Source organism: Dromiciops gliroides, chromosome 2 (genome assembly GCF_019393635.1).
Source record: "Dromiciops gliroides isolate mDroGli1 chromosome 2, mDroGli1.pri, whole genome shotgun sequence".
NCBI classification, from domain to species: Eukaryota; Metazoa; Chordata; class Mammalia; order Microbiotheria; family Microbiotheriidae; genus Dromiciops; species Dromiciops gliroides.
This window is the reverse complement of record NC_057862.1, coordinates 139,511,138-139,536,538: the sequence shown is the minus strand read 5'-3', so window position 1 is coordinate 139,536,538 and position 25,401 is coordinate 139,511,138. Positions and strand designations below refer to the sequence as shown.

The window sequence follows — 25,401 nt, the reverse complement described above, 5'->3', positions numbered from 1 at the left end:
GTTTCTCTACCTAAAGGCTCTAACTACTCTACTCTATCCTACACATAGCTGCCAAAATGATTTTTCTAAAGTGAAGATGTGACTCCACTACTCAATTAACTCCAATGTCTTTCCATTGCTTTTAGGATGAAATATAATGTCTTTTGTTTAGCATATATAATATACATATATATGCTATAAAATATGTCTTCTGTTTAAGCCATATGTACCCTAACCCTAACCAATCTTTTCCAGTCTCTATGGACATTACTTCCCCTCCTACTCTACAATCTAGTCAAACTGGCTTTCCCTCTATTCTCACACACTATATTCCATTTCCTGTCTACTTTGCATTGGTTGTCCCCAGTGCCTGTAACTCTGTTATGAATGGAACATGCTCCCCCTACCGACCACTTTAGCTCTCAAGCTCTCACAAGTGAGGCTTCATTTGTCTCAAACTCTAGGAAACACTCCAAAAGCAATCAACTTTTTCATTCAGTGACTCACCTTTCACTTACGAGGTAAAAACCCACCAAATCTATCCTATGACTTCCACAGTCCTCATTTAATCATCTCATAGTCTCCAAGCAGTTATGATTTTTCATTTTTATGAGTTTTGTACTCTTATATTTAAAACAGTTGCATGCAAATGAAGACCACAATACTCTAACAGCTACTGTCATTTATCAAGTCTCAGAGGAACCTCTTCCACAATCTGTCTTTTAAAACTGTTTCTTCATATTCATATTTTATCAGTGTTTAATAAATAAAAGTTCTCTCCCTGCCTCCTTAAAACCATTAAACTGTTCGCATGCAAAAAGCCATCATCCTACATCCTTACAAAGGTTGTCTGAGGATACATAGCCAAGATGGTGGAACACAGACAGCAACCCAGCGGAAGTTTCCCAACATTACCCTCCAAACTACTTTAAATAACTTCTCAAATAAAACTGTGTATGGACAGAGTCAACAAAAGGTCACAGTGAGACATTTTTCCAGCCTAAGACAACTTATGCAATTGGCAGGAAAAGGTCTGTGACACTGGTCTGAAAACCAGCCCAGGGCATGGCAAGAGTACCAGCAGTGGCCACGACAGAAGGAAAAACAGCAGCAGCAGCAGCAGCAACAGCTTCAGAAGCTCTCAGCCCAGAAACAGAAAGTAGATTGAACAATTAGTCAGGAAGATATTACAAGGTATCATTTACTGGCACTGGGTACAACTGGTGCTGATTGGCAACTCCATATGCAAGTCTTGGTCATAGTTCCAGGGTGGAGAGGAGTGTTTGGGGTTGGTCACAAAGGAGAAGGGGCCCTGGTCACAGTTTCAGAACCAAGAGGAGCACTAGTGCTTATGACTGCAGAGGACCAGGGACATTTTCTGGGTAAAGACCAGAGAACAGACCAAGACAGCAGTGACCATACCTCTCCCCAGATCATATAAACTTGGAAGCACCAAAAATTTGTAGATCTACAGAACTAGTACTGGAAACAGCAGCACAAAAAAGTCTAAAGTTTGTGACATTGCCTTACCATCCCAAGTGAGCAGAGCCCAACTTAAAAATTCAAAGTCAAGAAATGGGATGGAAAAATAAACAAAACATACACACACACACACACACACACAAAGAACCTGACCATAAAAAGCTACTACATAGAAGGGAACACTAAGACTTGAACTCAGAAGACAACAATGTGAAAACAGCTACAAGCAAAGGCTTAAAGAAAAATGCAAATCAGACCTAAGCCCAAGAAGAATTCCTGGAAGCATTAAAGAAAGTTAAAAGTGGTGAAAGGAAAAAATGGGGAAAGAATTGAGAGTGATGCAAGACAATTATGAGAAGAGAATTAGCAACTTAGGTAAAAAATATAGAAGAAAATAATACCTTATAAAAGGTATTGGCCTAATGGTAAAAGAGGCACAAAAATTCACTGGAGAAAAAAACTCCTTAAAAAGCAGAATTAGGGGCAGGTATATGGCACAGTGGTAAAGCACTGGCCCTGGATTCAGGAGTACCTGAGTTCAAATCTGGCCTCAGACACTTGACACTTACTAGCTGTGTGACCCTGGGCAAGTCACTTAACCCTCATTGCCCTGCAAAACAACAACAACAAACAAACAAACAAAAAGCAGAATTAGCCAAATGTAAAAAGAGGTGTAAGAGCTCACTGAAGAAAATAATTCCTTAAAAATTTGAATTGAGTGTGTGGAAGCTAATGACTCCAACAAACATCAACATACAGCAAAAAAATGAAAAAAAGAGAGGAAAATGTGAAATGTATCATTGGACAAACTACTGACCTGGAAAACTTATCAAGGAAAGATAATTTAAGAATTGTTGGACTGCCTGAAAGCCATAATAAAAAAGAGCCCACACATCATATTTCAACGAATTATCAAGGAAAACTGTCCCCATATCTTAGATCCAGAGGATAAAACAAAAACTGAAAGAATCCCCCAAATGCCTCATAAAAGAGAACCCCAAATGTAAACTCCCAGGAATAATACTGCCAAATTTGAGAGCTCCCATGTCAAGGATAAAATATTATAAGCAACCAGAAAGAAATAATTCAAATATGATAGTCAGAATCACACAAGATTTAGCCACTTCCACATTAAAAGAATGGAAATCTTGGACTATGATATTCCAAAAGGCAAAAGGGCTAGGGTTACAACCAAGAATAACCTGCCCAGCAAAATTAAGTATAAAACATCAAGGGAGAAAAACAGATATTTAATGAAATAGAGACTTTTTAAGCATTCTTGGCCATAACTGAATAGAATATTTGACTTTTAAATATGAGACTCAAGAGAAGTATAAAAAGATAAACATGAAAAAGTAATCATAAGAGACTCAATAAAGTTAACTGTTTACATTTCTATATGGGAAGATGATATATGTAACTCCTAAAAACTTTTTCATGATTAAAGCACTTAGAAGGTGTCTACATATATAGAGGACATGTATGTGAGTTGACTATATTAGAGTGACCTCAAACAAAAAAATGAAGGGTCTCACCTCTTCATCCATGCAGTGGATAAAGGTGGAGGGGAGAGGTGGAATGAGGAATTTTTTCCCCGTAAAAGAGGCTTACAAGGAAGAGCTATTATACTGGAAAGGAAAATTGGAAGGAGAGAATGCTTGAACCTTACTTTCATCACAATTGGTTCAAAGAGAGAAGAATATATATGAACACTCAATTGGATATAGAAATCTATCTAAGCCAACAGGGAAACAAGAGGGGAAAGGGGGAAGAAATATGGGGGATGATAAAATGGAAGGCAAATTAAGGGAGAAAATGGTCAGAAGCATAACAGAATTTTGAGGAAGATGAGAGAGAGAGAGGGAGGGAGGAAGGAAGGGAGGGAGGGAGAGCGGGAGGGAGAGAGGGAGAGAGGGAGAGAGGGAGAAAGGGAGAGAGAGAGAGAGAGAGAGAGAGAGAGAGAGAGAGAGAGAGAGAGAGAAAGAGAGAGAATAAACAGGAAAAATAAGATAGAAAGAAATAACTGTTGTGGTATATATGAATGTAATGGAATACTGTTGTGCTGTAAGAAATGATGAGCAGGCAGATTTCAGGAAAACCTGGAAAGACTTAAGTGGACTGATGCTGAGTGAAGTGAGCAGAACCAGGAAAACATTGTACACAGTAAGAGAAACACTGTGTGATGATCAACTGTGATAGACTTAGCTCTTCTCAGAAGTACAATGATCCAAGACAATACCAAATAACTCATGATGGAAAATGTTCTCCACATCCAGAAAAAAGAACTGTGGATTCTGAATGCAAATTGAACCATACCGTTACTACTTTCTGGTTGTGTTTTTTTTCTTTTTTGAGGTTTTTCCCTTGTGTTCTGATTCTTCTTTCACAAAATGACTAATGCAGAAATATGTTTAATGTGATTGTATATATATAATCTATACCAGAGTGCTTTCTGTCTTGGGGAGGGGGGAAGGGAAGGGAGGAAGGGAGAAAAATTTGGAACAAAAAATCTTATGAAAACAAATGTTGAAAACTATCTTTACATGTAACTGGAAATAATAAAATACTTTTATGATAAAAATATAAATAAATGAATGAATGAATGAATGAATGATTAAAAAGAAATAAAAAGAAATAACTGTGAATGTGAATGGAATGGGCTCCACCCATAAAATGGAAGCAGATGAAAAAATGGATTCGAAACCAGAATATGTTGTTTACAAGAGACACACGAGAAAAAGAAAGACACACAGAATTAAAGGGCTGGAGCAAAAGCTACTATGCTTCATCTGAAGTAAAAAAGACAGGGGTAAAAATCATGATCTCAGACAAAACAAAAGCAAAAATAGACATGATCAAAAGAAATAATCAGGGAAAATCCATTTTGCTCAAAGGGACCAAAGGGTAATAGAGTAATATCAAAACAATTTATAGCAAGTTTCTATAATGAAGGTCACATTTCTTAAATATGTAGAGAACTGAGTCAAATTTATAAAAATACAAGTGATCCCCAACTGATAATCAAATGAAATGAACAGGCAGTTTTCAGAAGAAGATATCAAAGCTATTTATAGTTATATAAAATGCTCTGAATCACTACTGATTAGAGAAATGCAAATTAAAACAATAATGATGTACCACCTCACACCTGTCAGAAATGACAAATGCTAGAGGGTATGAGGAAAAAAAAGCACACTAAAAACTGTTGTTGGAGTTGTGAACTGGTCCAACCATTCTGAAAAACAATTTAGAACTATGCCCAGGGGCAGCTAGATGGCACAGTGGATAGAGCACCGGCCCTGGAGTCAGGAGTACCTGAGTTCAAATCCGGCCTCAGACACTTAACACTTACTAGCTATGTGACCCTAGGCAAGTCACTTAACCCCAATTGCCTCACTAAAAAAAAAAAAAAAAAGAACTATGCCCAAAGGGCTATAAAAATGTGCATACCCTTTGACCCAGAAATACCACTACTATGTCTATATCCCAAAGAGATCAAAGAATAAGGAAAAGGATGTGTGTACAAAAATATTTATAGCAGCTCTTTTTGTGGTGGCAAAGAATTAAAAATTAAGGGGATGTTCATCAAATGGGGAATGGCTGAATAGGTTGTGGCAAATAATTGTGATGGAGTATTATTATGCTATAAAAAATGATGAGGGGGCTGGTTTCAGAGGAAAGAAAAACATGGCAAGAGTTATATGAACTGATACAAAGTGAAGTGAAAGGAACCAGGAAATCATTGTACACAGTAACAGCAATGTTCTAATGATGACCAACCATGAAAGACTTGACTGCTCTGATCAATGCAATGATCCAAAACAATTCCGAATGACTCATGATGAAAAAATGCTATCCACTTCCATAGAAATAACTGATAAACTCTGAGTGGAAATTGAAGTATAATTTTCTCACTTTTTTCACTTTTCGTTTGCAACATGGCAATATGGCAATGTGTTTTACATTATTTCACAAGGGTAATTAATTTATATCATTTTGTTTGCCTTCTCAGTAGGTGAATGAGGGGTGGAAGGAAGAAAGAAAACTTGAAACTCCAAATTTAAAAAGAAAAGAATGTTTAAAATAAATAATACATTTTTAAAAGGCAGTGACAACCTTTTATCTTTATTCCATAGTTAATTTTCTACACCAAACTGCTCATATACCACCCGAAAATTGTTTCCTTATACATGAATTTTAGCAGTTTTTATTAAACCAAATTTTTTTCTCTACTACTTTCAGGTATAAATGGCTCACCTATAAAAGAGGCAATACTTTACATAATTTATCAATTTATTATTTATGCAAAAGTACATTTTCCTTATCTCTCAGCCATAAACTGCTTTATTGAAAAGGACAGAGTAACTGAACTTAACTGTACTTTATAGCTTACATAGGTACTTGTTGTCTTCCACATTTGACTGAAAGCAATATTATCAGATGTGCATTCTTGGAAGATCACTTGGAAAAATGAATGGATGATGGACTGGAGTGGAGAAAGACTTGAAGCAGGGAAACCAATCAGAAGACTATAGCAATAGTTTAGGCATGAGATGATAAGAACTTGTACTAACATGGAGGCTGTGAATGGAGTAAAGAGGTCACATACAAAAGCCTTTTTAAAGGTAGAAACAAGAGGACAATAGATTGGATATGGGGTTAATGCAAATAAGGAAGATCAAAGATGACAGCAAAATTTCAAGCTTGGGTAGCTGTGAGAATGATAGTTCCATTGACAATAAAAGAGAAGTTTAGAAGAGATATTTGAGATAAAAGATAATAAACTCTGTTTTGGTCATGGCAGGTGGGAAATTGCGAGATCTAGCATTACTTTCTTGACAAAACCAACATTCTCTATTTATTCCCAAAGCCTCTGATTTCTAAGAATATGAGAAGAGGCTGCCTGCATATGGAAGACAAACTCTCCTCTCTACTAGGCATTAGAGAGTCAGGACAGGCAACTGTTGAAAGGAACCAATCTTATCAGAAACTAGTCAGTTCTTCAATAGATATGTAATCTCACTAATATAGGCTGATTCTCTCCATACTTGTAGATCACAACCAACCTGTATCTTTGCATCCTTTATTATTCCTGTGCACAGTCTCTGCAAGGAGTTTTTCCCACAATTAGTAGCTAATAATGAGTATATTGGACACAAGTTGACAGATTCTTAAAATGAATGCCTTGAATGGGACTTTAGAGAGATCCAGTTCAAATCTCTCATTCTACAAATGGAGAAATGTGGGCCTAGAAAGGCCAAGCAATTTGCCCAATGTCACAAAGTAAATTGATGCAGGGGCAGCTAGATGATGCAGTAGATAGAGCATCGGCCCTGGAGTCAGGAGTACCTGAATTCAAATCCAGCCTCAGACACTTAACATTTACTAGCTGTGTGACCCTGGGCAAGTCACTTAACCCCAATTGCCTCACTTAAAAAAATAATAAAGAAAGCAGAAATATATTAGTTATGACCCAATAGCTTTTTTCAATATGTAATAATCTACAGTACATAAAATCTCCAAGAGAAAGGTAGATTACTTCAATAATATCACATGTTCTTACCTTCATAAACTATACTAGTACTTTGCTATAATAATAATACTCAACACTCTCCAGAGAATGAGCTTCAAGATAAGATGGGTTCATCTTAGCTCCTGTGGAGACATTCTAGTTACACAAAGAACTTCATTATAAGGTGGTCCCATGGAAAGGGGCCAGAGAAGAATGTCAGTGTATATATTAACACGTTATTTTGCCCTTTATCTAAAACTGTTTCCAGAGTGTTTGACAAAGACATTTATAGAGAAAAAGGATATGTATCTCTAAAAGGCTAAATTTAAAGAGAAAAACAAAAAACCCAAAAGACACACATATAAGGAAATAAATGTAGAATTAGGGGGAAACACTATATCCAAAACTGCAGGAAATTACTATACTATAATAGTCTACAGTAATATATTCCTAGAAATAATAAGCCTGGAAATATAACTTCATTTTTAATTTAATCATATTTCAATACATTCTCGGCATCACAGATGCCAAGATGAAGAAGTGGGATTTGAACTGAAGTCCTTTTACTCCAAATCCAACTCTTTCCACTATACCAAGTAAAGAATATGTTCAATGTACTTCATCTAAATAAGTTTCTTTGTTATGTACAATGAAAAAATAGGGTTTTTTTTCAATTTTAAATAATCTGATACTAAAATTTAAATCGTTCTCATGGGAAATTGCCACTATCCATCAGAAGCTATATTTCTTTGGTTTATTTGAGGGAGGCTGTAGAAGGGAGAAAAGAAGTTAATGTACAAGCCTACCACCGCAAAAAAAAAAATTTCAATAGATTGACAAACTTCAAAATCAATATAACATATATATTAAGTAGAGGTAAAACTGAGCAACAGATGTGTGACTATATATAGTAAAGGCTTTGAATTATAGCTCCAAAGTTATAGTCTCAAAATCCCATTCTTTTCTTCACAAGCACATTGGGCTAAGAGTCTCCTACAATAGTTGTTACAGATCACCTCTACCAGACTCAGCTTTAGTCTGTAATAAGCTTTGAAATTAATACCCCAATTAAGATTAATGACCACACCTGTATCGATTATGGAGTTTAAGAGTCAGTTTTGCTTTGATCTCATTAAAATAGCTATGTGTTGGATTTAGAGAACAAAGGCCATTACCAGAAAAGAAAAAACATAGGGTTTATTTTTTTTGGGGGGGGGAGGCTTGTCTAAAAATTCAAGGGCAAATAGCAACTGCTAAAAGAATCTCAAACAAGTTTTTATATGTGGAATTATTGTGCCATTTTTATTCCAGATTCAGCAAAATGAAGTTCACAAGTCAGTTCAAGTCCTCTGTGTTTTGTCTATAAATCTATCAGTTCTCAATAGATTTTTCACTCTCTCTAATTTTTAAAACCTACAGATGTATTATATTTTCATTTTTAACAAGACATTGTAGAAAATTCCAAAAATTAATTCTTAGCAACAATCTATTAAAGAAAGCAAGACCTCCTCATAGCAAGACCTCTGTGATATGTTACCCTGGAAACATCTCTGGTTTCACTCCATGGGAAAATACACACACACACACACAAACTTTAAAACCTGTCCTCCCAATTGGAGAATTCAGGAAGAACGTGCTACAAATATATGTTACATGTCCATATAATATTTTTCCCCAAAATAAGTATGACATAATACCACCAGGTGTGGAAATGGAAATATATGTGTACACAATAGGTAAAAGTGGAGTCAAATAAAGCCACATCATCTTATGCAAAGGAAAAAAAAAAAGGTTATTTGGAGGGAAAAGGGCTTAGATCAAGCCTACCTAGTCACAGGATTTTCAATTTTCACATTGAAAACGATGGCAGTTAACTGTCATACATCTCCTCACTCAGCAAATGTGGTGGCAAGCTAAGAGCAAAGAAGCATAGATCTCCCAATGGAGCAGTCCATTGGTTGCTCTCTGCAATTGTGAGGATTTTTGTATTGCGTGTGTGCATTACAATCTGTGCCTACTGTTCTAATCTCATTTTATTACCTCCAACACAACCTGTCTGGTAATTAAATTTCTACCAAAATCCTAATTTCATCTCAAGGGTCTATGAAGCATGTGGGTCTACTCGATTTTGTAAGACAAAGTTCCAAACCATGAAAGCAAATCATTTCGAAAAAGTCACATTAAAACTTAGCAATAAACACCCTTATGGGAAAGAGTTTAGTCAATTGACCAAGGAAAGCCTTCAGCTGAAAACCTGAGACAAACTGTTCTATTCAAGGATATAATTAAACACCCATCTGTGGGATCTGGGACCCAACTTCTGAAAATTCTGCAGGGAGAAGGGCACGGATAAAACACCTATTGCATAACTACAGCTTAATTTTTCAGGACCAATTTCCTACGAATAACTATTAAGCCATTACAATCTCCATCACATTGTGATTTCTACAAGTAACTGGCAAAAAGCCCGAAGGTTTGGCTGACTGGCATCTGTAAAATAACTAACAAGGTTATGTTGTTCAATAGCTTGCCCAATCAATACAGATTAGGTGTTTGTTTTAGAAGAGTGTAATTATAGTTGGTGTTGGAATATGAAAAGGGCGATTCTTTTTTAAATTCCCAGTTTTGCAGTTTAGCAATTTCCCTTAGGTCTTTCTAATCCACTAGCAAAAAAAAAAAAAAGGCAAATATCGGTATCCTATCCACCGAACTTAGGGGCTAAAATGCTCCTGGGTTTCTATAGTAATTGCTCCTTAATAGGAATGACCAAGAGCGGGCGCATCTTTCCCAAGTGTGTGCCTTGCTGAGCGTGGCCCGACACCTCCAGAAGATCACCATGGGGCCAAGCACTATTCGCAAGTCCATCTCCTCTCATACTTTGAACCCCCATCCGCACTTGGTGCACGTCGCAAGTTTGTCTCAGCTGCCAACTTTGCTGGTGCTGAGTGTCCGAGATGCCACCGGGGGAGAAGCGAAGACCAGGGATGAAAGGGCTAAGAGAAAGGAAAGGAAAAGATTATTGATAGCACTTACCGAGAAGCCAGCCCAGAAGGGGCAGGAGTGCCGGACCCTGGCTGAGGTGGTCAGGGCCAGTGCCGCGAAGCTGACCGCCACGATGAGGCATCCGAGCACCATTTGCGTGACCCCGAGAGCCAGCATGATCCGGGAGCGGGTCCGGTACTCGCGCAGGCGAGATAGGCTGCGGGACAGGGTGGCGGGGCTCAGCGAGCGGGGGCCCGCCACCGCCAAGCCCGAGCCACCCCCGGCCACGGCTGGCGGCATCCCGGGCACTCTGCAGGCTCCGGGCGGGGCCGCAGCTCCTCGGGCGCTGACACCGCTTCGTCTTCGTCCTCTGCTGATGCGCAGCTGGGACCTTCAGCCCGGGAGCCCCGAGCCGCGTCTCCCTGGGCGCAAGCAGTCCCTCGGTCCCTCCGTGCCCGAGTCCACAGAGGCTGGGGCTCTGGCGGAGGCGGCGGTTGTCCCGGTGCCTCTGCGGCCGAAGAGGGGACTACGGCCCCCGGACACGCAGCTCAGGGCGCTTCGCTCCCCCGCTCCTCCAAAAGAGTCCGCGGCAAGTTGAGCTTCAGTCGGGGACGTCCTCTGGTGGGGGCTGCTAGGGCAGGTGGGTCCCCTGGCGCTGCACGCCGCCTGCGGGCAAGAAGGTGAAGAGGAGAAGCAAGCGTGGGCAACCCCATCCCGCAGGCGGGCGGGAGCCGCCGCGGCCGCTGCCGCTGCTCCAGTGGAGGGCGGGTTACTGAGCCTCGTGCATCACGGATGCGCTCTAGATCTCCCTCTTCCTCTCTCTCTTTCTCTCCTCTCCCTTTCCCTCACACACACACACTCGCACACACGCACACACGCACACACTCGGCTCCACCGTTCCTCCCGCCCCCCGCCAGAGCGCGGCGCCTCCAGTGCCGGCTCCGCACACTCGGGCACGGGCGCGAGCGGCCCCGCGCCCCCCGCACCCGGGCCAGCCAGCCAGCCAGACGCTCGCGCGCGCGAGCCGCCGCCCGGATGTGCACTCGGCAGCCCCTGGCTCGAGGAGGGGCCGGGGGCGGAGGAGAGAAGGAGAGAAGGAGAAAGGCTGCAGGCGCCGGTGGTGGCACAGGTGCTGTGGCCGGGCCAGTGCAGTGGCTAGCTCCGCAGGAGAAGCTGCGGTACCGGGGGGAGAAGAGAGGCGACCGAGCTGGAGCCTCCCCCACCTCGCACGCGCTCCGTGGAAGCAGCTGAGGCGCCGACCCCTCGGGAGCGAGAGTCTGGTTTGGGGAGAAGGGGGTGGACGAGGGTGTTTACTGGAGAAGGGGCGGGAGGCTGCAGGAAGAGCCGTCGCCGCCTCCAGGGGGAGAACGAGCAGCTTCCACTAGCAAGAAAAATCAAGGGCAGCGGCTCCCGCTGAGAGAAGGTGGCGAGATGGGAGCCCTGGGGACGCGAAAGGCGTCTGCGTCTCGCCAGTGTCCCGGTTCCCTTCTGGGCTGGGTTCACACTGGCCGTGGACAGGGAATCAGTCCCCGCAAGACAGGGGAAAGTAGAGAGATCCGACAGGCCCCCGAAACTCCCTATCCCGGGCGGGGGGGTGGCTTGGGGGACTAGGGGTTAGGGACTGCGACTGAGCTCCCAAGCTCCTTCCAAGGGTGGCTAGTGGGCTGGACTGAGTCCTGTCTCCGAGCTGGCCCCGAGGCCCGGGCAGGCGGTGCGCCCTGTGCTCTGGCTCCCGAGCTCACAATGAATCCTCTTCTGAAAGGTGGACGAGGTGACTTCCTAGCTGGGCTTGACTAGTGTCTTCTCTCCAAAGGGGCATTCGTTAACCCTTATTTGAAGCTGTGGAAAGGGAAGAAGCTGCTTTGATGGGGGCGGGGGGGGGGGGGGGGGGGGGGAGGGTGAAACAAATATAGACAAAAAAAAAGGCGGGGGGGGGGGGGAAATCCCTCGGGAAAGGAGTAAGAAAAGAGCAAAGGATCCAGGAGAGAAGAAAGAGTGGTTTACAAGTAAAGGGAATTAAATTAGGAAGATAAAAAATGTGCAGCATTTCTTATGTCCCGACTCAGACCAGTGTTAAATGTCGAATATTACGGTGGGCTATATTTAATGTAAAACAGCAAATTTAAGGGAAACTCTGGTCCATGGAGTAATTTTAATTAGCTGTGTACAGGAGCAGAGAACTACATGGTAAAGCTTTCTCCCCCAAATCACTCATTTCTAATATTATAATCTTATACAATGCAAAATATTTATTTGGCTGGTTCAGAATTTCACAGACAGCCTCCCCAGAGCACCTCCCTGAAGGTATGTGTATTTTTTTTTTCAGCAGGCCCTTTGAGGGACAAGACATCTGCTTACATGACTTTCACAAGCAGGGATTTTACTAGAAATAAAAAAGTTTGCTTTCTAACAGTGTCAAGAGTATTAAAAATAAATAAAACCTTAAAGTTCTGATAAAAGACTATCAAGTCATCTATTCTATCTTCTGTCAGCATATTTTTAAAGAGATTATACTTAGCTTAAGGTATACTTTTTTTAGAATCTTCCTTCTTTTTGGTGGAACTTGGGAGATATTTTGTGGGCCTTTGCATATAAAAATAATTTTTAAAAAATTAAATTTAAATCTCTGCTTCAAAACCTACTAGCAAGCTATCTTGCTATGGATAAGGCACTTCCAAAATTCATTTTCCTCATCTGTAAAGTAAGGATATCATTATTTGCATTTACAGGTTTGTGAGGAAGATACATTGTTAAGTATTATATAAATGAATTACTGTACTTAGAAGAATACATTGCTGATTTGATCTTTTAAAATACAAAGGTCACCATAGGATAGTAGAAGTAAATAGAAACTAAGGATGGTTCCTTCTACAAATTAATGTTCCATGGCCCTTCTTATGAACCACCTTTAAGTGTAAATGGAATGGGCAGCCTCTGTAGAATCTGAGGAGCCCTGGGCACAAGCAAGAAAGAAGAAAATTATATGCAAATTCACTTTGTAAACCACAAAGCACTGTCTAAATATAAGCTATCATCTATTGGCTTATCTTCATTGAGATCAAAATAGCAGGAAATTAGTTTTAACTACCAGATAGAAGTGTTAGGAAGAATTTCCAGATAGCCTTGCTAAATCACTGTACTGGGATTCCTAAAAAGGTTATGGGTTCTCTTTCAGAAATCTCTAAATCTGAAATCCTTTTTGGACTTTTTGTCTGAATTTTGTGGCCAGATGCATGGGAGGAGTCTTTCAGAGCCTTGATTTCTTCATCTGTAAAATAATACTTGCACCAGCTCATAAGGATATTGTTAGTGAAAGTGTTCTGAAACCTTTAAATACCAAATCAATGTATTGTTGTTATTATTTATATTTTAAATAAATTTAAAACCTTACTGATTATTTCCAACACACAAGCAAAGGGACACTTTCTCTTCAACCTCATTATCCTGTTCTTAGAAAGTTCTAAAACTTGGAAGTCAGCATAGTAGTGATCCCCTTTCAATGGAAATGGCCTCATTTGTGTCACTTTCTTTTTTTTCTGGCTTTCAACCTGTTCAGGAAACAACTTTATGAGTCCTTTATAAACACAGTATCTCCCCTCAGAGGGAAGGAGGGAAAGAGAACTTCCTGTTATTACTTGCCACCCACAGGCATATCTATTACTCAGGCAAACTTGGCAGTTAGTATTTGAAACAGGAGACTTTAGCTTCACAGGGAAAGGGATCTTTGTTGATTCTATGTTAGAGGGGTCACTCTTTTGTGAAATTGTATTTTAGGAACTTAGGAGTAAAAGATGAGCTTGATCCATAATTGAAACTTTCACCAGTTTATTGCCTATATTGGCAAATAGATTCATTGAACATTTATTGAACATCTTCTATGTTCAATACACTCAAATATCATCTACCACAGAAGACCTTTCTAGTGCATTTCCCTCGAAATTATGCCCCATATACTCTCTAAAAAGAGATCAATATCACCTAGATATTGACATTTTGCATTCTCTATTAGAATATGAGCTCCTTAAGGACAGGGCTTTTTTTTCCCATTTATTTTTATGTCCCAAGTGCTTAGCATAATGATTGGCATATAGTAAGTGCTTAATAAATACTTTTTGACTATTTGCTAGGGAAGGCCAAAGGTTAATAAGACATGATCCCTATCCTCAAACAGTATATAATCTAGTAGAAAGTAAAGGTGTATGAAATTTATGAAGGACATCTTTATAAATTATTAGAATAATGATTATATAATAAAAATACAGCAAATTTAGGAAGATGAAGTTCAAATAATTATTCATATCAAACATTTTTAAAGCAATTAAGAAAAGACATATAAGCCTCAGTATTTTAAAATAACTGTGGAAGATACTTCTGTCACTTAGAATGAGTTCATATTAGACCATTAATTCATTTTAGAGTCTTCAAAGTTGCTTGTTTGGCTCTTTTTTTTTCAAGAGGATTATCAGAATTTATAAATATTATTTTGCATTTGTGAGAACCACCTGATTAAAGCCAACAAATCTTTCTGGATTATGCAGGAAGGACAATGAATGTGTGAGAAAAAAAATCTACTTAGATTAATTCTACCAGCATTTTTGCAGACTTGCATATTTTAATGATTCAATAGAAAAAATAAGCAGCTATTCATATGCATACACATTGACACTAACAAAATAATACATGAAAGAAATGTTTTGCCTTTAGGGGAAAAGTACTAGAGTTAGGAATCATGCACATGGGATGTGCATGATTTTCATCCATCAGTTTAAGAGGAAAAATGAAGCCAAATTTATCATTTGGTTTTTGAAGTATGATGTTGACCTTCAACTAGAACTCTTTGACTAACTTTTTTTTAAGTAATAAACATTTTTGTTCATAGTTTGGGGTTCCAATTTTTATCCCTCCTTCCCTCCCTCCCTGAGGCAGTAAGCAATCAGATATAGATAACACATGTGTGATTATGTAAAACATTACCATGTTAGTCATTTTGTATATGAAAACTTGAATAAAAGTGAAAAAATGAAAGAAAGTGAAAATAGCATGCTTCAGTTTGTGTTCAATCAATATCAGTTCTTTCTTTGAAAGTGGGTAGTATGTTTCATCGATAGTCCTTTGGTATTGCCTTGACTAACTTTTTAAAAACATTTTAATAATAAAAATTTTTATTTAAAGTTTTGAATTTCAAATTTTATTCCTCCTTCCCACCCCCACCCCTGAGGTAGTAAGCAATCAGATATAGGTTATACATGTGCAATTATGCAAAACATCACCATATTAGTCATTTTGTATAAGAAAACCTGAATAAAAGAAAAAGCGAAAGTGAAAAATAGCATGCTTTAGTCTATGTTCAATCAATATCAGTTCTTTCCTTGGAGGTGGATAGTATGCTTTATCATTAGTCCTTTGGGATTGTCTTGGATCATTGTATTGCTGAGAATACTTAAGTCATTCACAGTTCTTCATCAAACAATATTGCTGTCTCTGTGCACAACATTCTCTGGGTCTGCTCACTTCATTATACATCAGTTCATACAAGTCTTTCCAGGACTTTCTGAAATCTGCTTGTCATTTCTAATGGCACAATAATATTCCATCACCACCATATAGCACAGCTTATTTAGCCATTCCCCAATTGATGCACATTCCTTTGATTTCTAATTCTTAGCCACCACAAAAAGAATTGCTATAAATTTTTTTGTATGAATAGGTCTTTTTTTTCTCTGGGGGAATGTCTTTGGGATATAAACCTAGCAGTGGTACTGCTGGATCCAAGGGTATACACAGCCCTTTGGGCATAGTTCCAAATTGCTCTCCAGAATGGTTGGATCCATTCACAACTCCACCAACAGTGGATTAGTGTCCCAGTTTTTCCACATCCCCTCCAACATCCAATATTTTTTGTTTTTTATATGTATTTGCCACACTAAGAGGTATGAGGTGATACCTCAGAACTAACTGGGGGGGCAGGGCAGTGGGGGTTAATCAACTTGCCCAGGGCCACACAGCTAATAAGTGGCAAGTGTCTGAGGCAGGATTTGAACTCGGGTCCTCCTGAATCCAGGGCAGGTGCTTTATCCACTGTGCCACCTAGCTGCCCCCAAAACTAAAACAGTTGCTGTCTCCACCAAAAAAAAAGGCTTTTTAAATATTGAATTAAAATTCTAAAAATCTATGATCCCAAGTTAATGCCACTCTAATTGTTTCTATCTAATTGCAGCAAATCACTTACAAATGGAATTCTTTGGGTAAATAGTAATCATTATAAGTAATGAAAAATGAAGTATTATGAAGATCCCATAAAGGTTTTTCTTGTGGTAGGGCCATTTTATTTTCTTAGACTTATTTCCAGTTATTTTTCCAAACACTCTATTTAACCAAGCTGATTTTTTTTCATAGTCCCATGAATATACCTTGAACTTTTCCTATTTGTGCTTTGGCTTACACTGTCCCATCCTCTTTGAACAACCTTCTTCCTCCTTTCTACCTACATCGTCATATTCCAAGATCTAGTCCAAATCCCATTACCTCTGTAAAACCTCCCTTGTTAAAGTAGAGTCATGGAGAGATTAGAAGTAAGAATAGTCCAGAAGTCCAAGTCAGACCAAGGTGTGATCAGGGTGTACAGACTGATATTTTGAGGAACCAGCATTAAAACTGACATTGATACAGAGCCAGTCTATTCAGAGATGAGTTACTTTCTTACAGCCAGAAATAGGGTCAATGTATTAGTAGGGCTAAGTATATGACATACCTGACCAAAGGACAGAGGTAGTTTGTTAGTGACCTTATCCTGAATCTTTTTCTCCTTCAACTCCTGCCAATTAACTACTGCCCCATTACATCTGTTGTTTTGAACCCATGTATGTGCATATGTATATACATATATGTATTTAATTGTTATTTAACTTTCTATATATTTACATCTCATCTCCCTGACTTCATTGAAAACCCCCTAAAAGAATCCTCTTGAAAGTATCACCTACAATTCCTGTATACACATCATAGATTTTAAAAATATTTCCTGACTTGATTTTAGTATTTATATTTCATAAACCTGACTAATCCTCTGAATGTGTAGCCATTATTTTATTCTTTTAAATAATAATATTCAGCATTGTATTGGAAATCCTAGCAATAGAAATAACAGAAGAAAAAGAAATGGAATCAGAATAGGAAATGAGGTAATACACCTATCTCTTTTGCAGATGAGATGATGATATTCATGGAAAATGCCAAAGACTCAACTAAAAAAATTAGTTGAAAGAATTAATGTTTAGCAAAGTAGCAGAATATAAAGCAAATCCACTTAAATCATCAACATTCCTATATATCACAAACAAAACCCTATAAGAAGAGATAGCAAGAGGTACCTCATTTAAAATAACTCTATACAGTATGAAATATTTGGGAATACACCTGCCAAACAATCCCAGGAACAATATAAACAAAATTATAAAAAATGTTTTATACAAGGGAAATAAAATTTAAATAATTGAGAAAATATTAATTGTTCATGGGTAGGCAAGGCCAATGTAATAAAAATGACAATTGCACCTAAATTAATTCAATGCCATACCAATTGGATTACCAAAAATTATCTTACTGAATCAGAAAAAAAAAACAAAATTCATTTAGAAGAACAAAAAGTCAGGAATATCAAAGGAATTAATTTTAAAAATGTAAAGGAAGGAGGTTTAGTGGTATCTTTTAACTGTAGTATAAGATAATAATTATCAAAACTATCTGATACTGGTTAAGAAAAGTAGATCAAGAGAACAGAATTAACATACAGTTTACAGCAGCAAATAAATATAGTAACCTTGTATTTGATAAGTACAAAGACTTAAGATTTTGGGATAAGAATTCATTATTTGGTTTAAAAAAGGTAGGAAAATTAGAAAGCAGAATGGCAGAAACTGGGCAAAGGCCAATATCTTGCACCATTTACCAAGATAGGGTCAAAATGAATACATGACCTAAATATAAAAATAAAGATTACAAGAAAATTTGAAGAACATAGAATATATGAATATTACTTATCAGACTTATAGAGAGGTGAATAATTTATCAATAAAGAAGAAATAAAGAACAGAATGAGGTATAAAATTGATCATTTAAATTAAAAAGGTTTTATACAAATAAAAAAATGTAGCCAAGATGAGAAGGAAAGCAGAAAATGGGGAAGGAGGGATATTATAGACAGTTTTTCAGATAAAGATCTCATATTTCAAATATATAAAGAGCTTTGTAAAATCTATAAGAATAAGTCATTCCCCAATTGATAAATGGTCAAAGGCAATTAACAGGCAGTTTTTCGATGAAGAAATAAAATCAATTTATAGTAATATGAAAAAAATGCTCTAAATCATCATCAATTAGAGAAATGTAAATTAAAACAACCTTGAAATATGACTTTATACCAATCAGATCGGCTAAAATGATTGAAGAGGAAAGGGTCAAAGTTTGGAGGGGATATGGAAAAATTGAGACACATTCACTGTTGATGGAATTATGAACTGATACAACCATTTTGAAGAGCAATCTTGAATTATGCCCAAATAGTTATTAAACTGTCTATACCAGCAATACCATTACCAGGTCTATTTTCAAAAATGATTAGGGAAAAAGGAAAAGAACCTAAATGTTCTAAAATATTTGTAGTATCTCTCTCTGTGGTGGTGACAAACTGGAATTTGAGGAGATTGCCATCAATTGGGGAGTGCCTGAACAAGGTGTGGCATATGATTATGATGGAATACTATTGTGCTATAAGAAATCATGAGGGGGCGGCTAGGTGGTGCAGTGGATAAAGCACCAGCCCTGGATTCAGGAGTTCCTGAGTTCAAATCCGGCCTCAGACACCTGACACTTAACTAGCTGTGTGACCTTGGGCAAGTCACTTAACCCCATTGCCCCGCAAAAAAAAAAAAAAGAAATCATGAGCTTGATGATCTTAGAAAAACAGATAAACTTGCACAAAATAATAAAGATCAAAATGAGCAGAAGCAAGAAAACATTGGATAAAGTAGCCACAATATTATTTTAAGAACAATTTTGAGTGAATAATCCATTTTGACCATTATAAATACCCAAATTAACTACAAAGGACATATGAAGAAAGATGATATCTGTATCCAGAGGTGGAAAAAATGATAAATAGAAATATGTATAGAATGATTTTACATGCATATACACACATATTTGTGTCTAATGGTACCTATCTCTAGGGCAAAGGGGGGGGTGTTGGAGAGGAAAGGAAAGAAAAAAAGAAATTTACATTATAACTTTATTATATAGTTTAAGGAATAGCACATTGTACATAACAGATTTGCAGTTTCATGTGCAATTATTTTTTATTATACTGTGTTCTGGAAATGCTTGTTTTATTCCATAAATTAAAAATAAAATAAATACAAATTAAAATAAATTAATAATAATAGGTAGCATTTGTATAGCACTTAAGGTTTTGCAAAATGCTTTATAAATTTTATCTTAATTGATCCTCACAACTCTGAGAAGCAGGTGCTATTGTTATTCCCATTTTATAGATGAGAAAACTGTAGCAGACAAAGGTTAAATGGCCTGCCCAAGGTCACATAGCAAGTCAATGTATTGACACTGAATTTGAACTCAGGTCTTCCTGATTCCACATTCAGTGTTCTATTCACTATGCCACCTAGCTCCCATTGCACTTGTATCAAATGTTTACTATGTATAAGTTAGTTTAAGGTTGCAATAGAAGGAATGCTGGATCAGAAAACTTTAATTCAATCCCAGTTATTCCATCTGTGACCTTGGGAAAAATCAGTGTTTCTGGGTCTGTAAAATGAGGGAACTGTACTAAACAATCACTAAGGTCCCTTCCAGTTCTAAATCTATGATGATATTTGGATTCAAAGGCAAATAAAACATAGCCTTTCCCTATAAAGAAACTATTGACATTTTGACATTGCTTAAAGGTTTTTAAGCCATTTTCTTTTTTCTTTCTTTCTTCCTTTCTTCCTTCCTTCCTTCCTTCCTTCCTTCCTTCCTTCCTTTCTTTCTTTCTTTCTTTCTTTCTTTTTTTTTTTTGGTGAGACAATTGGGGTTAAGTGACTTTCCCTGGGTCACACAGCTGGTAAATATTAAGTGTCTGAGGCCGGATTTGAACTCAGATCCTCCTGACTGCAGGGCTGGTGCTCTATCCACTGCACCACCTAGCTGCCCCTTTAAGCCAAGTTCAACAGCTCTGTAGAGTAAGTTTATGTTGAGCCCATAGAGATGACAAAAATGAGACTTTGAAGAGTTAAATGGTTTACCTAATGTCATATAAACTAGTAAGTGTCTAAAGTTGGATTAGAATACAAGTGGGATTCCAAGTCTAACAAGGTTTGTCCTCACCCACACGGCAACTTGGGAATGTTAATGTTTCATGAAGAACTTAATGCAAAGATAAAGAGAATAGCTATAATATAATATGGGTAGTTTCAATCTTCTAAGAAATGTCCCATTTTTCTTAGAGGAATTTTTCTCTGTATCTCACCCGAGTAATAAATCTTAGGAATTCACTTGTAATTAAAGTATGGCTCTCAACCTAAATTATCAAAATTGTTGAGGAGGCCCTAATGTTCCAGGTTACAAATTTGATTATGTGGTATTAGTTTTGATTGTCTGATTTCCCTGGGTATCTACCATTAAACAGCCAGAAAAAAAATGAGATTGACTATTGTGGAGTGCTTTTTCTACTATTTTCATGCAAGTAAGTAGATCTTTAATAAGGATGCTCAGTTGCAGGTACAAGTACAAAGTAACATTCCTGGTTCTTCCAAATTCTAACTGGTACTTTAGCTACAACCTTTGTGCCAGTACAATACAGGTTTCCAGACAGGATAATTATGACTGTTCACCATCTGTAGTTAGTCAACCTTAGCTCAGCAGCAAGGACTTAGATGCCATTTTCATTGAAGATACTTATTCTTTTCTTCTTTGTTATGGAGATGTTTGCCCATCATCTTCCACAGGGTATTTAAAAGAGCCTGACCATTATCTAAATGGAAGGAAATCATAATTATGAAAATCAAAATCTCTTTCAACTTGACCCTCATCTACCATTGTAACCTTTAAAACACTGACATTTACTAGCTCCACCACTGGAGATATATGATTCTTTGGAAGTCAACTACTTATTCATCATATAACTTCAGGTTATTACCCATCTAATTTTCACAGAATTTCTTTCCATTATCCAGTTCCTGAAAACATTTTAGGTTGCAATATAACTCTGCCCCATGATCTTACCATCTCCCTTAAAGAAAATTAAATTATAAAAAAGGGGTTCATGGGGGGGGGCAGGGAAGTGCAATTGCTTGTAGAGCAAATGTCATTAGTCAGCTACGTACCTTTCCTCCCCAAATATGTCTTAAATTTCCAGTTTGGTCTTATAAAAGAAAAACAGAACCAGGGTAAGTAGAACTCTGTATTTCTCTGTACACTACCTTTTTGATGCTTAAGTAACTCAATTTCTGCCTCCCATTTTCCAAGTGCAGTGACAATGAATTTCTTATAAACAGCTTGGTAGATTTCATTTCAATACAGCAAATGTTAGTTATGTGTCTTCTCTGTAGAGATCAATGTTCTGACCATGTATGGAAAGAAAACGCTTAAATAAAGCATTATTCCTACCCTCATGAATGTTACAGTCTAGTTAGTGTATATGATACATAATTCTTCAATGGATCTGTAGATACAGATACTCTGGCTGGAAATTACCTCTATCAATGAAATCACATATCACTACCAGATGCCCTTTAAGTAAAAGAATTCAATAGGTGAAGAGACAATGGGAAATATTCCAAAGACAGAATAGAGAATGATTGAAGGCATAAAGGTGAAAACACACAAAGGATCCTAAGCATTCCAACTAGCTAGAACAGAGTTAAATGAGATAAAGAATGGGGCATAACAGTGAACAGGGTGCTGTACTTAAAGTCATGAAGATATGGATTCACATTCCACCTTTGATACTCACTAACTGTGTTACTGTGAGCAAGTCACTTCACATATCTGAGCCTCAGGTCCCTCGTGTATAAAATGATACCAACAATACTTGTAGTACAGCTAAATGGTTCAGAGTGGAGAGAGTGGCCCATCAGTTGGGGAATGACTGAAAAAGCTGTGGTGTGTGATTGAGGTGGAAAATAATTGTGCTGTGGGAAATGATGAGCAGGATGATTTCGGGAAAACCTGGAAAGACATATGAATTGATGTATAGTAAAGTGAGCAGAACCAGGAGAACATTGTGCACAGTGACAGCATTACTGTTCTATGAGCAATTGGGAATGACTTAACTACTCTCAGCAATAAAATGATCCAAGACAATCCCAAAGGACTAATGATAAAACATACTATCCACTTCCAGAGAAAGAACTGATATTGAATGAACAGAAACTGAAGCATGCTATTTTGCATTTTCTTCTTCTTCTTTTTTTACTTGAGTCTTTTTATATAAAATGACTAATATGGTAATGTTTTACATAATTGCACATGTATAACCTATATCTGATTGCTTACCAACTCAGGGAAGGAGGAGGGTAGGGAGGGAGGGAATGAGAGAGGGATAGAATTTGGAACTCAAAACTTTAAATAAAGAAAAAGGAAAGAAAAAACAGAATGATAGAGTACTAGACTTGGAGTCAGGAAGAGATGAGTCCAATCCTTCCTCAGACATTTATTAGCTGTGTAACCCTGGGCAAGTCACTTAATCTTTGCCTCAATTTCCTCATCCGTAAAAAGGAATAGTATCTACATCCCAGGGTTCTTATGAGAATCAAATAAGATAACATGAAGAGTGCTTTATAAATTTTTCTATCATCAAACAACATCATCATCACTATAACCTACTTTACAGGGTAGTTATAAAGTTTGAATTACATACAGGGTATCCCAAAAGTGTTAGTGCAGGCAAAAGTTCTAACAGCTTAAAACTGCACTAAGATTTTGGGGACACCCTGTATAGAAGTTATAGATATAGATGATTCATATAAATATAGATGTAAGTGGGGAGAGGGAGAATACAGATGTATGCATGTGTAAAAAGCACTTTACAATAAAGAGCTATGTAAAAGTAAAGGTGGTAACAGATTGTGGAAGGCTTTGAACATCAGGCAAAAGTGATTTAGCTTTTCAGAATTTTTGAGCAGAGAAGGGATATGACCAGTTCTCTGTAGTAGAAAGATTATTTTGGCAGTCACACAAAGGATGTATTAGAAGCAGACCTATTAGAAGTCTATTGCAGTGGAATAGTGTAGTAGAATAGAAACAGAATGAATAGAGAAGGGAATAGGAATGTGAGGTGAGATTTTATAGAGACAATAATTAGAATTTGCTAGGAAAGAATTTGCTATACATTTGATAAGATCAGCTAGGTAGCACAATGGATAAAGAGCCAGATCTAAAGTCAGGAACACTCATCTTCCTGAGATCAAATCTGGCCTCAGACACTTACTAGCTGCGTGACCCTGGGCAAGTCACTTAACCCTGTTTGCCTCAGTTTCACCCTATGTAAAATGAACTGGAAAAGGAAATTACAAACTACTCCTGTATCTTTGCCAAGAAACCCCCAAAAGGTGTCACAAAGAGTTAAACATGACTGAACAGCAATAATACATTTGATCTTCCCAACAATCTTGTGAGGTACTACGTTATATTATCTACACTTTACCAATAAGGAAACTGAGGCTCAGAGAGCTTAATTGACTTGCCCAGCTAGTAAGTGTCAAAAGAAGGATTTGAAACCAGGTCTCTCTTGACTCCAGGCACAGTAGTACTCTTTCTATTATCCAAAGCTTCATTGGCAGGTAACTTGGTAACTGATTGATTGGTATGAAAAGTGGAGGAGGAGATAACACCAAGGTTTCTAACACAAGCGAATGGCGTTGCCACTGAGAGAAATAGTGAAGTCAGAAGAGGAGCAGGTGTAAGAGAAAAAGTTAATAGGCTTAGTTTTGATGATGTTGATTTTGAGCTGCCGGTTGTTCTATAATCAGTTGGAGATTATAGGATCCTGGATTTGCAATTGATGGGAAGTGTATAAAACTATCTAGTCCACCATCCTCATTTTACAGATGCAGAAACTGAGATCTAGTAAGGTTAAGTAACCTTGCCAAAAGCATATCTTGAGCTCGGATGTGAGTCTAAAGCTCAAACAAGAGGGTAGAAAAGGGATGAGAGGGAGGGGAGGGGAAAGGGAGGGAAGGAAAAGAGAGGTAACCAAAAGGGAGGCAAACCAAATAAATCATTTGACACAAGCTGAAGACACACATCTTTGTGTCTATTTTCATGTCCTTTACAAGAAATGTGTCTTAAATACAATGAATTGCAAAAGAGGAATGAAGTCAAGTAGAAAAAGCATCTTTTTTTCATTCTAAAAAGAGAAAGACGTGGGATGAGAGGAGGTGAACGGGAAGAATCCTAAGGACAGGACCTTCGTGAGAGCCACCTTAAAGATTTGGGAAGAGGATGAAAATCTAGAGAAGGCAATTGTGAGAGATATAAGGAAAACTAGAAACTATGTGGTCTTGGAAGCCAAAACAGGAAAATCACAGAGTCAGATTCCCTTAGTAAATGAGCTTTGTCCTGTATGTTAGTTTTGAAAGAGGTAATAGCTTTTTCAGGCCACTAGGGTGCCATTTAGTAATTACTACTTTGATACAATTTTGCAAATTACCATTCTAATTTAGTAAAGGTAGAGTATCCTTTTGTAACTTAGTGGATTCAGGCAGTGAGGTCATTTGCCAACCCGAACTTTCTGAATGATATCCTAGTGGCCTAAAAAGACTTAATGCAGTTTTGAAATATGACTTGTTCATGGGATATAGCCTCTCTCCATTAAAAAAAACTAGATCAATTAATTATAATTCGAGGGGAAAAGGAGGACTGTGGACCTTTAGGGGGGTCATCTGGTCTATTCTCTGTTCTTTGAGCTAAAGGCACTCATCCAATCACACTTTTCTAAAAATAAAAAAAATCTTCCAAGATTATCTATGTTCCCTTGATGTTTTTTGGTGGGAGAAAGAAGTTTATATGCTTTTAATAAAGGATATGTTTAAAGGGACAAGTAAACACTTTAAAAAACACGAAAATTCACAACTGATAGAAATTATTGAATGCTAGAATATATGTAAATGTAATTCTGGTTAATATGCAAAGAATGGTCCTGAAGACTTTTTTTTGCAAGGCAATGAGGGTTAAGTGACTTGTCCAGAGTCACACAGCTAGTGTCAAGTGTCTGAGGCCGGATTTGAAATCAGGTACTCCTGAATCCAGGGCCGGTGCTTTATCCACTGCACCACCTAGCTGCCTGGTCCTGAAGACTTTTAATGAAATAGGGTCCTCTCAGGAGTGGAACATAATATCTTGTAAATTATTAGTTATTAATGTATTTTGTATTAATATTATATATTAATCTA

General features: G+C 37.9%; 1 protein-coding gene across 1 annotated transcript in view; it reads right to left on the bottom strand.

Annotated features, from left to right (window-relative positions):
- The window catches only part of FAM189A1 (family with sequence similarity 189 member A1), a 556,488-nt gene extending 546,085 nt beyond the window's left edge, over positions 1-10,403 (bottom strand). The window contains exon 1 of the mRNA XM_043987879.1: positions 10,007-10,403. Within this exon, the coding sequence (XP_043843814.1) occupies positions 10,007-10,255 (249 nt within the window). The 5' untranslated portion in view covers positions 10,256-10,403. The remainder of the gene's footprint in view (positions 1-10,006) is intronic.
- Between the last annotated feature and the right edge of the window lie 14,998 nt (positions 10,404-25,401).